Source organism: Hevea brasiliensis, chromosome 14, assembly GCF_030052815.1.
Source record: "Hevea brasiliensis isolate MT/VB/25A 57/8 chromosome 14, ASM3005281v1, whole genome shotgun sequence".
Classification (NCBI taxonomy): Eukaryota; Viridiplantae; Streptophyta; class Magnoliopsida; order Malpighiales; family Euphorbiaceae; genus Hevea; species Hevea brasiliensis.
Window position 1 is genome coordinate 89558571 of NC_079506.1, and position 14088 is coordinate 89572658.

The 14088-nt window shown below is 35.3% G+C and overlaps 2 protein-coding genes across 2 annotated transcripts; one reads left to right on the forward strand and one right to left on the reverse strand.

The window, feature by feature from the left end:
* Nucleotides 1-5481: 5481 nt before the first annotated feature.
* On the reverse strand, nt 5482-8670 carry LOC110633506 (probably inactive leucine-rich repeat receptor-like protein kinase IMK2). The gene is made up of 2 exons (XM_021782138.2): nt 6363-8670; nt 5482-6283 (listed from the first exon to the last, which is right to left on the reverse strand). The coding sequence occupies exons 1-2, from the start codon at nt 8332-8334 to the stop codon at nt 5652-5654; spliced, it is 2604 nt and encodes an 867-aa protein (XP_021637830.2). The 5' UTR covers nt 8335-8670; the 3' UTR covers nt 5482-5651.
* Nucleotides 8671-10889: 2219 nt separating this feature from the next.
* On the forward strand, nt 10890-12057 carry LOC110633539 (PRA1 family protein B3). Its single transcript, XM_021782180.2, has one exon. It carries the CDS (start codon nt 11230-11232, stop codon nt 11863-11865), a length of 636 nt encoding a protein of 211 aa, XP_021637872.1. The 5' UTR covers nt 10890-11229; the 3' UTR covers nt 11866-12057.
* The last annotated feature ends 2031 nt before the right edge of the window (nt 12058-14088 follow it).

Here is a 14088-nt window from a genome sequence, read left to right on the forward strand (position 1 = left end):
AGCTGCTGCAGGTGGAGCATGACTCTCCACTTCTTCCTCAACTGCTCTCTGAGATGTAGGGTCCATATCCTATTCAAAATAACAAAGACAAACAGATCTGCATTAGTGTCACCTCGACTCTTACAAATGCAATGCATGGTATGGACTCAATCTAGGCCCAGAAACGCCTAAACCGTGCTCTGATACCACTAAATGTGACACCCCTTACCCGTCTACAATATATCCGAGTAAGATATGTCACACTGCATTGTCTGAACACTCTATTTTATCATAATCATTTTTATTCTTCCTTAATTTATTTTTTTCATAGTTTTGAATATAACTTGTGAAATATAATTCATTTAAGTTATTTATTGAAACTATAATTTGTTTGAGGTTTCGAAAATTTTATAGAAAATCCGGCAGAGTACCTGCTAAAAATGGAGAAAACAGTTTTTCGGAACCTGTGAAAAACACTTCCAATAATCATATCCAATCATTCTCAACTCCAATAATCATCAAAAACTCAATATTTTTCAACAACATTTCTCAATCATTCATTTCTCATGGTACTCATATGTATAAGAAATAAATAAATACTCAAATTTTCCATTCATAACCACAATTTTCACTTTTTACATTAACATCAAAATACATTATATAAGTCTCATTTACACAATAGAAAATAAAAGATAGTTACAAAATACCAAAATGAAACCTAGTGTCCTACCAATGCACTGAGGATGGTGAGGTGACACGGACACTATGCAGAGCTGCAGGAGATCTCACCCAGTCTGTGGTCTACTGGGCTCTCGGTCAGTATCTCCAGAACCTACGCGTGGCAAAAGCAACGCGCTAAGCAATAATGCTTAGTGGTGCCAATAATAAAATAAAAAGAAATAACAGAAAATAAATATGCAGTGAATATATCGATGTCTTATTGCAAATAAATTTTCAATGAGTATTTGTAGTCTTACTTATTTTGTACTTGTTATATTCATTATTTCGTAAAATTTATCCACTTTCATTTTTGATTGCCCAAGTAACCTATACTGGACGACTAGACTGGATAAACGGGTAAACTGGCACTGGGTATCAAGTACCTCGGGCCGTCACACCATCGGTCACATATGTATCTCCCGGTGTGCAACAGAACAGCTAATAAGCTGTAATGACATCAGGCACAAGGCCAAATCTCAATATAAGGTCAGAATGGCTAAAAGCCATGAAATCACAGAATGGCATAATGCCATGTGCGATCGCTAATCGAACCCTATTGGCATGCCAAACTATCCAAACCAATCTTGTTAGGTATACTAGGGCATTTGACACTTTTGAATCTTTCAATTTTTGAATTTCAAGTTTTGGTGTTACTATTCCCTTCATTAGTCAACATTGGTTTTAACACTCCCAACATACCACATTTTGCATTCAAAATTTGTTGGTATTGGTTAACAATATCATTTCTAAGCTTAAAATTTATGGAGCAGAATTTTCAGTTTTTATACCCAAATTTTATTGTTCCATTAGTTACTGTTGTAGTGGGAATTTGAGAAAATGATAAACATGAAAGTTGTTTCTTATTTTGTCTAGTTGAATTTATTTTTTTGAATCACTCCATTTGGAGTTTTGAAACTCAAGTTATGGTCCAAAAACCACAACTGGCCGGATTGAAAAATTTCAGAACTGACCATATCTACAGTGCAGTAAACAGTAATTCCACTCTCTTGTTGAATAGGTTCTGGTCATAATTTGGGGTAGGTTCCTTCATGAAAGTTGTTGGTCTATATCTTACCTTGTTGCTGGTAAAATTTCAGGTCAATTGGGCCATTCTACACTGAGTTATGGCCAAATGGACAATCACTGTTCATTTGGTCATTCTGCAGAAACTGGTTGCAGGACATCCGGATTGAGGCAAGTTTTTGGTCCACTTGGTTTGGTCTTATGGGCATGGTTTCTTCACCAAAGTTGTGCCATTATGTGTCTAGTTTCATGTCCAATTGGCCAAATACCAATTGAACCTACACAGCCCAAGTTATGGCTGTCCAAACAGGCTGGACTCACAACCACACCTACTGCTCTCACTAGGCAGCCACATCAACCTCAAATCCCACAACCCAATTTACTTCATTTCTGATTCAAACCAAACCAAATGGTCACTAATTGACCATTAAAACCTACTTCCATCATCACAAGATCAAATCTCATTCTTCAACCCAAACCCTAACTCAACAATTTCTCAATAATCCTTTTTAATTTCTTTCAATTTTTACTTCCTTATGCATGCTTAACATAGTTTAACAAGAAAGAAAGAATTACATAACACTAACCTTTTTGAGCAGAATTTTTCCAAGCTTAAACTTCACTTTCTTTCTTTTTCTAGGCTGCCAAACACTTTCTGAAGAGGTATAGACAAGTTTTAATGAAAAATGTCTAGGGTTTAATAGTGAGAATTCATGGGAAATGGAAGTGATGAAAGAAAATTTTTATGGAGGGAGAGAGAAGAGAGGGTCACGGCTAGATGAAGAAGAAGAAACCAGAAATTGGTTTCTTAATTTGTCATTTTTCCCTTTTTAAAGAATTTTAATTGTGTTGTTGAATAGTGATTAGTGGAGGGCATTTAAATGACATCATAATGATGTCATAATTAGGGATTTAAGTCATTTTCTTTTTCTTTCTTTTCTATTTATTTTTAATTTAATTTTTAGCAATATTTATTCATATTTTAGATCATAATAATTATTTACTTAAATGGACAAGTCCGCCAAAAATCGCCTCTAAAAGTGAAATGACCAAAATGTCCTCCATTTGGCTTAACGGGTCAAAATTGTCTTTACCGATTGAAAAAATTTTCTAAATATTTTCTTGGCATTCTAATGCCATAGGAACCTCAATGACCCTTCTCGGGAGTCCCAAAATTTATTTTATAAATTTTCCTTCAGGTCTAGGGCTCCTAGTTGCGAAAACCGCAACTTCCCACTAGGTTGCCCATCGCTTGGGCACCGGCTCATTTAACTTAGTTGAATTTTATTTCTAAAATTTTTTCTAAATTTTTCTTATTAATATTTGAGTTAATTATGGTTCCTCACTTTAGTTTAAATATTTTTCCGGACGTTCTAGCTGTCCGGACCAACACAGGTCACCGGAACAGTAGAATGTACGGAGTTGCTACCGGGAGGGTGTTACAGACTGAATTATTAAATTTCGTGCACTTGTGTAATGGAAAAAGAAACAAAGGTTGGGGGGGTAATTTCGCAATCCAAAGAAGAAATAAAAAATAAAAAATTAAGATCTAAAATTAAATAAGAAACTCTCAAATTAAACAAACTTCAGTCTAAGGTAATTCGTATTCCAATGCATTGATTTGATCATAGACAAAAGAAATACAATTATCTCTTATTGAATACTTAACGTAGATTTACCAAACAGCGAGGTAAAATCCCTAACTTCCCTATACTCATTAATTCGAGCCAAGCACTCTTGTTGATTCTAATTATTAACTGAATTGGTATTAAGCAATCCTCATCAAATTAATAACTGCTTTAAGAATAGGAAGTAGTTAAGCTGAACAACATTTTATGAAGCACAAATCATTTAATTCACCCTATTGTTTCCTTAGGTTATTATTGAAAACTGGGATCATAATCAATAAAACCTAATTGCTACTCATGTTCAATCTTACACAACAATTACATATTATGAAGATGAACTAGCAATTGATCACATCAAACAATTAACTAATAGGCCTTTTTAGCAAATCATTCAATAAATTAAAGACAATGAAATCAGAAAACAATAGATATTCAAAAGATATAAATTAAATTAAGAACCTGATCTCACAAATTACGCAAAAGAACTTGAATCCCTTGAATTGAATTAAAAATTTAGCCACTCATGTTCATGGCTTACAGAAAATTAAAGAAGAAAATTGAAGAAATCTAGAGTGTCTATGGAGAACAAAGGTCCGATCCCCTTGTGTCTACTGCTGCCTCTTCTATTTATAATAAATGGCCTAGGGTTAGGTTTTTAGAGTCCCTGAGATGTTAGGAATCTCTCTCTCTGTAAAAAACTGCAACTGGAGCAAAATCAAGAAACTGATTGTTGACGGATATACGGCCCGTGCATCACTACACGGCCCAGGGCCGTGTAACTTACTGGAGCTGAATGGGTATGTCTTGCATTGGCACATAAGGTTACACGGGTCTCCAGGATTTACACGGGTCAAGTTACACGGCCCATGTACTTTATTTCTTCCTCTGTTCTCTGGATTTCTTCTGGCAGAATGTTACACGGGTTTGTGATTGTGCTTAGACGACCTGTGTACTTTGTATCAACAATGCTTCTCAATCCTTTGACCTTTCCAAGCTTTCTTCCACACTTCTATGCTCTGGAGCTTACCAAAACCCTGAAAAATACAGCAAGAGTCAAATTAATGCAAATGCTAAAAATTTCTCCATTTAACACAATTATTTTAACAACTCTCTAAACATATACCTAATAGATAATTATACTTTAATAAACTGAATTAGGCATAAGGCTACCCTAGAAATACTAAATATGATGGAAGTAAAATTAATAAATTATGCATTTATCAGTTTCTAGGTAGATATTAAAAGGAATAATTTATATTTGAGCATATGATTAAGGTACTAATATCATATCTGTAAGTTCATGTCCAAGGAAAATTTATCCCAAGTTTCATGTTTGTTTTTTCCCAGTCCAAAATAGTAAAAATTGCAGTGCTCCAGAGTGTGATACAAATCCAATTCCCTTTCGAGGAAAATGTCATTTAACACTGTTCTATCAAATCATTATTTTATACTAGAACTCTTTGAGAGCCTACAGTCACATTCTATAAGGATTGAACTTGATGCTATGCATGATTCTTCAAGATGGAAGCCTGCTTCAGTTTTGATCATCCCTGTTAATCTACTTTCAAACTTATATGAACCTATGGGGAAACCCCCAATTCTGCACTACATGTGATTTTAGACCAATACTAGCCAAGAAAAAAAAAGGTCTTTCTTTTGACATGTCCTCTCAAACTGAAGTTGTTGCAATGTTGCTTTTCCTAGTTATTTACTTTTTTGCAGGAATTTTATTTCCTTCAGAGAAGAAAGTACAACCCAATGAGAAGAGATGAGGTGAAAGGCAAGAATAGAAATTAAGGTGGGAAAAAATATTTGAGAAAGGCAGTGAAAAGAAGGATGGCTTTTGGAAGCAAAGATTGCCTTTTTATTAATGATTTATTCACTGCAGAAGAAGGAAATCTGCAACCCAGTTATTATTGTATACATGCATAATCATCACAGATATGTGAAAAAAATTATCAACTCATGATTGAAGTTTTAAAATCAGAATCCCTTGTTAAATTAGCAAGTTCTAAATCATGGTAGAGGTCCCAAAATCAGCATTATTTTTGTGAGTTAATGATGATTCAGATGAGTTGATAGATTAACAGGTCCCAAAATGCCTTTCTATTTTTAAACTAGCAACTATAACTTGAAGCAAAAATTAAAATTCTTAAATAGATTCAAACAAACATGTATTTACAGACATGAAATTTAACGCTCAAAACCAAACACTTAAGAATGAAAGAATTTGTACTCTACTGTATTTCCTAATCTCTCTTTGCCACCAAAATACACATCTTTCTTCCTGGAATTGCTTGCTTAGTCACTGATTGAGGGAACTCCGGCACCATCGCCAGTTCCAGAAGGCCCGGAACTGGCAGCAGCAGTAGTCTCCGGTCTAATCTCTTCTAGTTGATGAAGGACTTGTTGAACCTCAGGTCTTGCTGAGGGAGACGGATCAACACAATGCAAAGCTAGTTTCAATGTGTTCAGCAATTCATCACCTATTGTAGGTGCATCCTTCATCAATTCCAAATCGAAAACTTCATTAGTCCACTCCTCTTTGACATTAGAAGCAACCCATTGAGGCAAATCCACGCCATTCATCGCATCTCCTGGAGACTTCCCCGTAAGAAGTTCCAATATGATCACTCCAAGGCTGTATACGTCTGTTTTCGTGTTTGCTTTCTCAAGCTTTGAAAGCTCAGGTGCTCGATAGCCTAATGCACCTGCGGTTGCAATTACATTAGTATTTGCAGCAGTTGTCATTAGCCTAGATAACCCATAATCTGCAATTCTCGCATTTGCGTTCTCATCAAGTAGAACATTGCTTGATGTAAGGTTTCCATGCATTATGTTCTCGTGATTGTGAAGATAGAACAAGCCCCTTGTCATGCCCTGTGCTATCCTCATTCTTGTTGGCCAATCAATGGGTGTATCAGGTCCTCTAGCTGCAAATAAAATAGGGCATGTCACTTGCTGATAATGGATTGAAGTGTAAAACAATATAGGAAAATGAATTTTTCTTACCATGTAGGAAAGCTGCAAGACTTCCTTTAGGCATGTAGTCAAAAACAAGAAGCTTCTCTCCTTTAGGTCCCAAATAATAAGCCCTCAAAGCTAAAAGATTTGGGTGTCTGATTTTACCAAGAGCATTAACCTCGGTTTCGAATTCTCTCTGGCTTTTGGTGACCCTTTCTCTTAGTCTTTTCACTGCAACTTGATTCCCATCCTCTAACGTGGCCTTATAGACAGTCCCATAAGTGCTCTTTCCCATAATTTCCGCAGTTGCACACAAGAGATCATCTGCTGTAAAAGCTAAGGGCCCATCAAAATGGACTAGTTTCCCTCCAGCTTCTCCACCGGATTCAACTTCACCAGCGACTGGTGGGGCTCCCTTTCCACCTCCTGCTGCTGCAGCAGCCCTCGCTGTGGCTTGACCATCATTTGCTTTCGATGCTGCCCTTTTCCTTATCAAGCAAAAGAGTAGAATGCAGCAAAGTACAATTAGCACAATGAGAAGAGCTCCGGCAGCAATGAGAATTATGTCTTTAGTACTCAGTTTACGATGTTGTTTTTTGGGCTTCTCTGGTGGTGGAGCTGGGACACTCTGGGAAGGTGCTTGAGAAGGACATGGAGCTGCACCTTTAAATCCACATAATTGAATATTACCTACAAAAGAACTTGAATTGAATTTTTGGGATAGAGGAGTAGGAACAGGACCAGAGAGGTTATTGTAAGAAACATTGAAAGAAACAAGATTTTGTAGGTTGTCTAGGGAATCTGGGATTTCTCCACTGAGCTTGTTCTGTGATAAATCAAGTTGTGTGATTGTGGAAATGTTTCCTAATGTTGCAGGAATGTGACCAATAAATTGGTTTCTCTTCAAATTTAGAACAGAAAGGTTATGCAATCTGCCAAGAGCTTCTGGGATTTGTTTATCAAGGTTGTTGTTCTCGAGATTTAACAGAACAAGTGAGGATAGATTAGAGAGACTAGTAGGCAAGCTTCCATTAATGGCATTGTTGGAAATATCTAATGTTCTTAGCCTAGAGAGCCCACCTATTTCAACTGGAATGGCTCCAGTGATTTGGTTGTGACTAAGGGAAATCTCTTGGAGCTCACTTAACTTGCCCAGAGAAGCAGGCATGCTTCCAGAGAGGAAGTTATGGCCAAGGGTTAAGTACTGAAGTTGAAAGAAGTTGGCATTGTTTGGTCTTACACCCCAAGAGTCAGGGATGGAGCCAGAGAGGTTATTATATTGGAGATCAAGGAAAATGAGAGAGGAAGAACGAATGAGGTTAAGTGGGATGGAACCTGACAATGAATTATAGCTCAGGTTGAGTCTAAAAAGCTTGGTAGCATTTGCAAGGCTCTCTGGGATAGTCCCAGTGAGAGAGTTGTTACTAAGGTCTAGAGTCTGAAGCAAAAGGCAAGAACCTAAAGAAGGAGGGATTGAACCCGAAAGCCGGTTATTGAATAATTGAACTCCTCTGAGACTGGGCATAATTCCCAGTGTCTTTGGGATTGAGCCACCTATGAGATTGTCATGAAGGCTGAGCTTTCGAAGTGCTTGAAGTTGGCCAATTTTATCAGTAATCCTGCCTCCTAATCCTTTCCAAGGAAGCTGGATTACAATAACTTGGCCTTGAGCACACTTGATTCCAATCCAACCTCCAGAACAAGCACCATAACCACTATCATTCCAGCTCTTCAAGAACCCTTTTGTGTCAACTAGCTCTGCTTTAAAGGCTTGCAATGCTTGAAAATCAGCTTGGGTGACAACTACACCATCCCAATCTTGGCTTGAAACAGGTTGAATGGCACAAACGAGCAGCTGAAGAAACAAGAAAAGAACCAGCGTATAGTGCAAAAAGGGTACTTTCAATTCCAACTGAATCTTCCATTTCTCCTTCTTCTTATTGGCAATACAACTCCCATCTGCAAAACTTCGAAAAGGGTATCTGCAGAAATTAATGAAACGTGTATTTGGATTTTCCATAACTCTCAAGAAATAGCAAAAATGCAGAAAACAAGAAGAAGCTTTTGCTTTCCTATTCTCTCTCCCTCTCTCTCTCACTCTCTTATTTGAACTTCAGCAACAATGAAACAGGAGCTAAAACATTAGTGATTGGGTTTTGTAATGTGAATTAGAGGTGGGGTTTCTGTGAAACACCACGTGAAGATCCCACTTTAGAGAGAGAGAGAGAGAGAGAGACGGAATCTTTGTATTTGGAGACAAATTGTCAGTGGAAAGCAATGAGTTGTTGCAGAGAGGTGGGAGAGAGGCTCTTCTCCTCACACGAAGAGCCTAACGGCTAGTTTTTTTTTTCTTAATCTTCCCCTCTTCTCAATGAACGTTATTTTGACCAGTTTTCATTCATGTGTTATCTAAGCTGTTCTTTTATTGCTTGAACCGCGCCCCTAACGGCTATCTACTTTAAAGATCCAACATAAAACAAGTATGAAGCGGGCAACGTAACAAATTTAAAAAGACTATAACACCCCTAGTAGATTGCTATATTACCGTTGATTACATGAGGGCTTGTTGTGATAATACAGACAAAGGGCATGGCCTTTTCTGAGAATTTTGTTTAGTGCTTTATTCGAGGATAACAATAATATGACATGTCCTTGTCTGTTAATAGGTGAACACAAGATCCCTGACAAGTAGTGGGCTTATTTATTTTTATTATTTAAACTATTTTAAATATGTTAATTAAAAATTATTAAAAAATATTTTTAAAATTATAATTAAAATACAACCATGATAATATTACATATTTATTTATTTGTTTTTTTCAGTGGACACATTTAATTATGTTATTTAATAATAAAGAATTTGATATAATAAAATTATAATTACATAATTTAATCAATTATATTTAAAATAGTGATAATTAAATTAAATATTTATTATAAAATTTATATTAAATGAATATATTAATTATTTTAATTATATATATATATATACAATTTAATTAATGCATTGAATTATTTTACTAAAAATGATGTATGGGGTGTGTGGGGAGGGTGAGCTAAAAGCTTGCAATGATGAAGTGAGGATAGGATTTGGAAAGGTGGTTTGGCCTTTTGTTGAAAGGGAGTGGTAAGTGAGAAAGACTAGTCATCATCATCATCATCTTGGTGTTATCTCATGTGAAAATGGGAGAGGTGGTCCATATTTGAAGGAAACTTAATTTTCAGCTTCTTTGTATGGACCTTCATTTATACTTGCTTAGACATCCAAATTTGGCAAAAAATCAATCTACTTATTGGGTTGGGTTGGGTAGTTGAGCTGGGTTGGGCTGGGTTGGGTTGGTTTGGGTAGTTGAGCTGGGTTGGGCTGGGTTTTTCCAATCTAGCCTGATTCTCCAATGAAAATATAATAGCCTAAGCTCAACAAATTCTTTTGTTAAAATAAAAATATATAATAATTTATCTATTTATATTTTTTTAAATTAAAGTGAATTTGAAATGGAATCACACCCATTTCCATCCCATTGTCACTAAAGATGGGAATTTATTACCCTTCAAATTCTCATCAAAATCAAATTATGTATGCTCTATTTGGAATCTAGAATTTTATATAAATTTAATTAATTTGATTTTTTTAATAATTTTCATTTAAAAATGAAAGAATTCAATTTTTTTATTTAAAAAAAATAAATATCAAGTATAATTATGTAAGAATTTATTTAAATTCTTTTCTTATAAATAATTTATTTCAAATAAAGTCATAGTATAATTATTTTCATATTTGGTATTAACATGTCTAAAATATTTATTTTACTCATAAAATTTTATTTCATGTAAATTCAATTATAATTTAATTTGGGATTGGAGTCAAATTGAAGTCATCAAAATTGAATTGATTAAAATTTATTTTAAACTGAATCAAAATAGACTGATTTGGTCCAATTCCATACTATAATCAATTTTTTTTTCTTTTTTAAAATGTAAATTTTAAAAATTTCAACTTTTGGACATACAAAACTTAATTTTCAGCTTCTATATGTGACCCTTCATTTACTTATGCTTAGCCATACAAATTATGCAAATATCAATTTATTGAGTTGAGTTGGATTTCTAAAATATAGCCTATAATTTTTCATAAGAAAAATTGGTCACTTAATTTTAATAAAATTAAAATAAAATACTAATATGTAATTTTATATATTTATATTTTTTAAAATTAGAGTGATAATTTATACATCATCACTAACAAGATGGAATTAATTGCCATTGAAATTATCATGAAAAACATATCAAATATTATCATTTTCATATTTGGCATTATCATGTCTGATTTTATTAATTTTACATGTATGACAACAAATGTATTGAATCCCAACAATCCTCAAATTACATCACTCATCCTCATCGTCACTTGTTTTTATAAAAATAAAAAAATATTTCTTAAAAAATATAAAATAATATATTATAATTAATTATTTATATAAAAAATAATATAAATAATTTAAAAATATAATAATACTAATCAAGCATGTAATTGTCAATAAGCAGACTGCACACTCCATCTATCTAACTCCATTCTTCCGGGTACACGAAGGTCCGAGGAAAGGTCTACACGAGTCCACCGACGCTCAATGGACAGGTATTTTTCACCTATGTGATGAAAAGAAAATTAAATTTTCAAAAATTAAAAAAGGCACTGAAGTTCATCAACACCGTCCATTTGACATCAACCGCAACAACTCCAGCCATCATCACCGTTCAACTTCTACAATACGACTTCGCAACACATGCAATCCTCTCCCTTCGGATCCCCAAAATTAGTTCTTTCCAGCAAACGCTAAACCTGGATTTTCTGTGTCTGCGGTAATATCCTTCAACGAGAGACTTCCGGTCATCTTGCCTACACGCGCCATCAGAAATGGCTGCCCCAACTATCCCGATCTCAAATCCCCAGTCCCAATCACAACCCCCAATCGCCACCCCCGCCTTCCGCGCCTTCATCTCACTCCTCTCCTCCTCGATCCGTCATGGTTTATCTCAGCGCCGCCCTTGGTCGGAACTCGTTGACCGGAACTCCATGGCCCGACCTGATTCCCTCTCCGAAGCCGCCTCCCGGATCCGGAAAAATCTATCTTATTTTAAAGTCAATTATATTACCTTTCTTGCAATTGTACTCGCTTTCTCCCTCTTGTCTCACCCTTTCTCTCTCCTCGTCCTTCTCTGCCTCCTCGCCGCTTGGATCTTTCTCTACCTCTTTCGACCGTCGGATCAGCCTGTTGTCATTTTCAGTCGAACCTTCTCAGATCGTGAAACCCTAGGTGTGTTGGTGGTGTTGACGATTGTGGTGGTGTTTTTGACCAGCGTTGGCTCGCTTCTGATATCTGCTTTGATGGTTGGATTGGCCATCGTGTGTGCCCACGGTGCATTTAGGGTTCCTGAGGATCTGTTTCTGGATGATCAAGAGCCTGCAAACGCTGGATTCCTCTCTTTCCTCGGTGGTGCCGCCTCCTCAGCTGCCGCAGCAGCAGCTCCCGCCGTTGCCTCCCGTGTGTGACGCGGACTCCGTCAACTGTACGGCCTCCCACTTTGACTAGTGTTTTAGTATATTTCTTGTAAGGGGTGAAAATTCAAAATTTTTTTCCGATCTAAAAAGCAATTGGATTACAGTTTTGTAGATTATTCTAAGATTTGATGCAATCTTAGATCTGATTAATTGATTATGCGTATCTTGGAATTGATTTTGTTATCTGTGTGCAAGATGTTTGATTGATCTGGATAGTGCCTTATTTGAGTATAGTTTCTTTGGATTTGATTTTTGTTTTCAGGCCTTAACAAGGCCTTTTTATGTTGAATGAGATTTTGCTATGTTAGTGCAAGAGACCATGAGAGCAGAGTTTTAACTTTAGAATTTGGATTATAATATGGTAATTTTGGTTTAGGTTTGTATTTCTGTTGTGTCTATTAAACTCTACTGAAGATTTATCAACTTATGCCAACTGGGTTTGGCTCAAATGTTACACCTTAGGTGGGTTTTTATGGATTTGAAGAATATGCTTGATGATATTGAGATATATTCATCCAATTCAATTGTTGCAGTAGTTATTGGGAATAATCTACACAAGACTATAGTGCCTGGATTCTATTGTGTTGAAATATTGCTTGACAAGTCTAGTAGAAACTAGAGACATAAGGATCCATATCATGAGAAACTAGACATATGTCATTATGTTGATAAATTCATTGCTTGAGTTTAGGAATGGACATTAGATTTAGAAGGGAAGTGCCTGCTTTCATACTGGTTTATGGGACTTAGCATGTTTCATGTGTCATGTTTTATGCATTTAAATGGTTATTGTTTCATGGTAATTAAAAAGAATGTTGGTTGACCTATATTATTTGAAGCAGCATGTTCATATAAATATAATTGACAAAACTTTGACATTGTTGGAATCCCATAGTTATAACTTTGACATTGTTGGAATCCCATAGTTATAGGAAATTAATTTAGTTTCTGTATGACTCTAGGACTAGTTAATGTGTATATAATAGCTATGCACAAAACCTTTTTCCATTGAGAAATATATTAGAAAATTGTCTCCAAAACCTCTGGTTTCATCTTGCCTGGATTCTATTCTATTTATATAATCTCCTTTGGAAGATAATATGCGCACGTCCTTAACCTGAAGAAGATACACTAACATTCTGTTTGCATTGCAATCTAAATTGTATGATTTGGGCAATGCATGCATTATTGGCCAATGGACATTAACTTGCTTGGAACAAACACTCTTCTGGTATAATTTTAATTGTGGCATAGTCATGGTGGCGGTAGTCTGGTAGATGCCACATCTTTTGGTATGGAATAGACCTTTACAGTTAAATGTGGCTACAAGAGTGTGTGCTTGATGAACTTCTTTTTGGTAAATGTGGACATCGGAAGATAACTTCTTCTCCAACTGGGAGGAGGGTAAGTAACTCAACATACAGGAAAGGGAGTTTTGACAGAAAGGACTGTGCCACCTGTATTCTGCTTGATTAACATATCTCCATCTGTGATTGATGAACATCGACACTACAAGTTCATAGATTTTGTGATGGGAATGGCTTAGCTTGATGGGAAATAGACGGCCTGATATCAATATAGATTTATAGTTACATTTCTAATACTAGAAATTCTATGCTTTGTTTGATTCATGGAATGGAATACAACAATGTTGAAATAATTGTTCTATGGTTTGGGTAGAATTTTGTATTTAACAAGTTTTAAAAATGCTTTTATGAGATAGACATTGATTGATATCTGAATGTGCCAAGTATATGCTTCCAAACTAAGAATACTGATAATACAGAAATAGCCATCCTTCCGATTGACAGTGATAATCAGCAAGATGGCCACAAATAATTGGGAACCGTCGTCATTTCCTAGTTAGGAAATTTACCCACTCTTGTTCGTTAAACATCGTTGATGAGAAACTGCTGTGAATGGTTCTATCAACCTTTCCCATAATCTTACATCACTAAAATAAAACTTTTTTTTTTAATTTATAAAAATAAAAAGTATTTTATTAATTAGAAATGGAGTACACATTAACATATTATATTTTTATAAAAATAAAATTAATCACTCAAAATAATGTAAAAAATTTAAAAGACATAATAGTATTGAAAGAGCGTAAACATTAGCTAATAGACGAGATGTGTGTGTTCTACTCTTGAATTTCAGACCTTTTATGAGTTTTATTAGATAATTTTTAAATTTAACTATTCTAACAAAAAA

What these genes read in the sequence shown, in the direction of transcription:
- LOC110633506 (XM_021782138.2), bottom strand. Translation starts at nt 8,334, where the DNA reads ATGGAAAATCCAAATACACGTTTCATTAATTTCTGCAGATACCCTTTT. An exon ending in TCTTGCAGCTTTCCTACATG is followed by an intron (nt 6,284 to 6,362) that starts GTAAGAAAAATT and finishes TTTTATTTGCAG; the next exon opens with CTAGAGGACCTGATACACCC.
- LOC110633539 (XM_021782180.2), top strand. Translation starts at nt 11,230, where the DNA reads ATGGCTGCCCCAACTATCCCGATCTCAAATCCCCAGTCCCAATCACAA.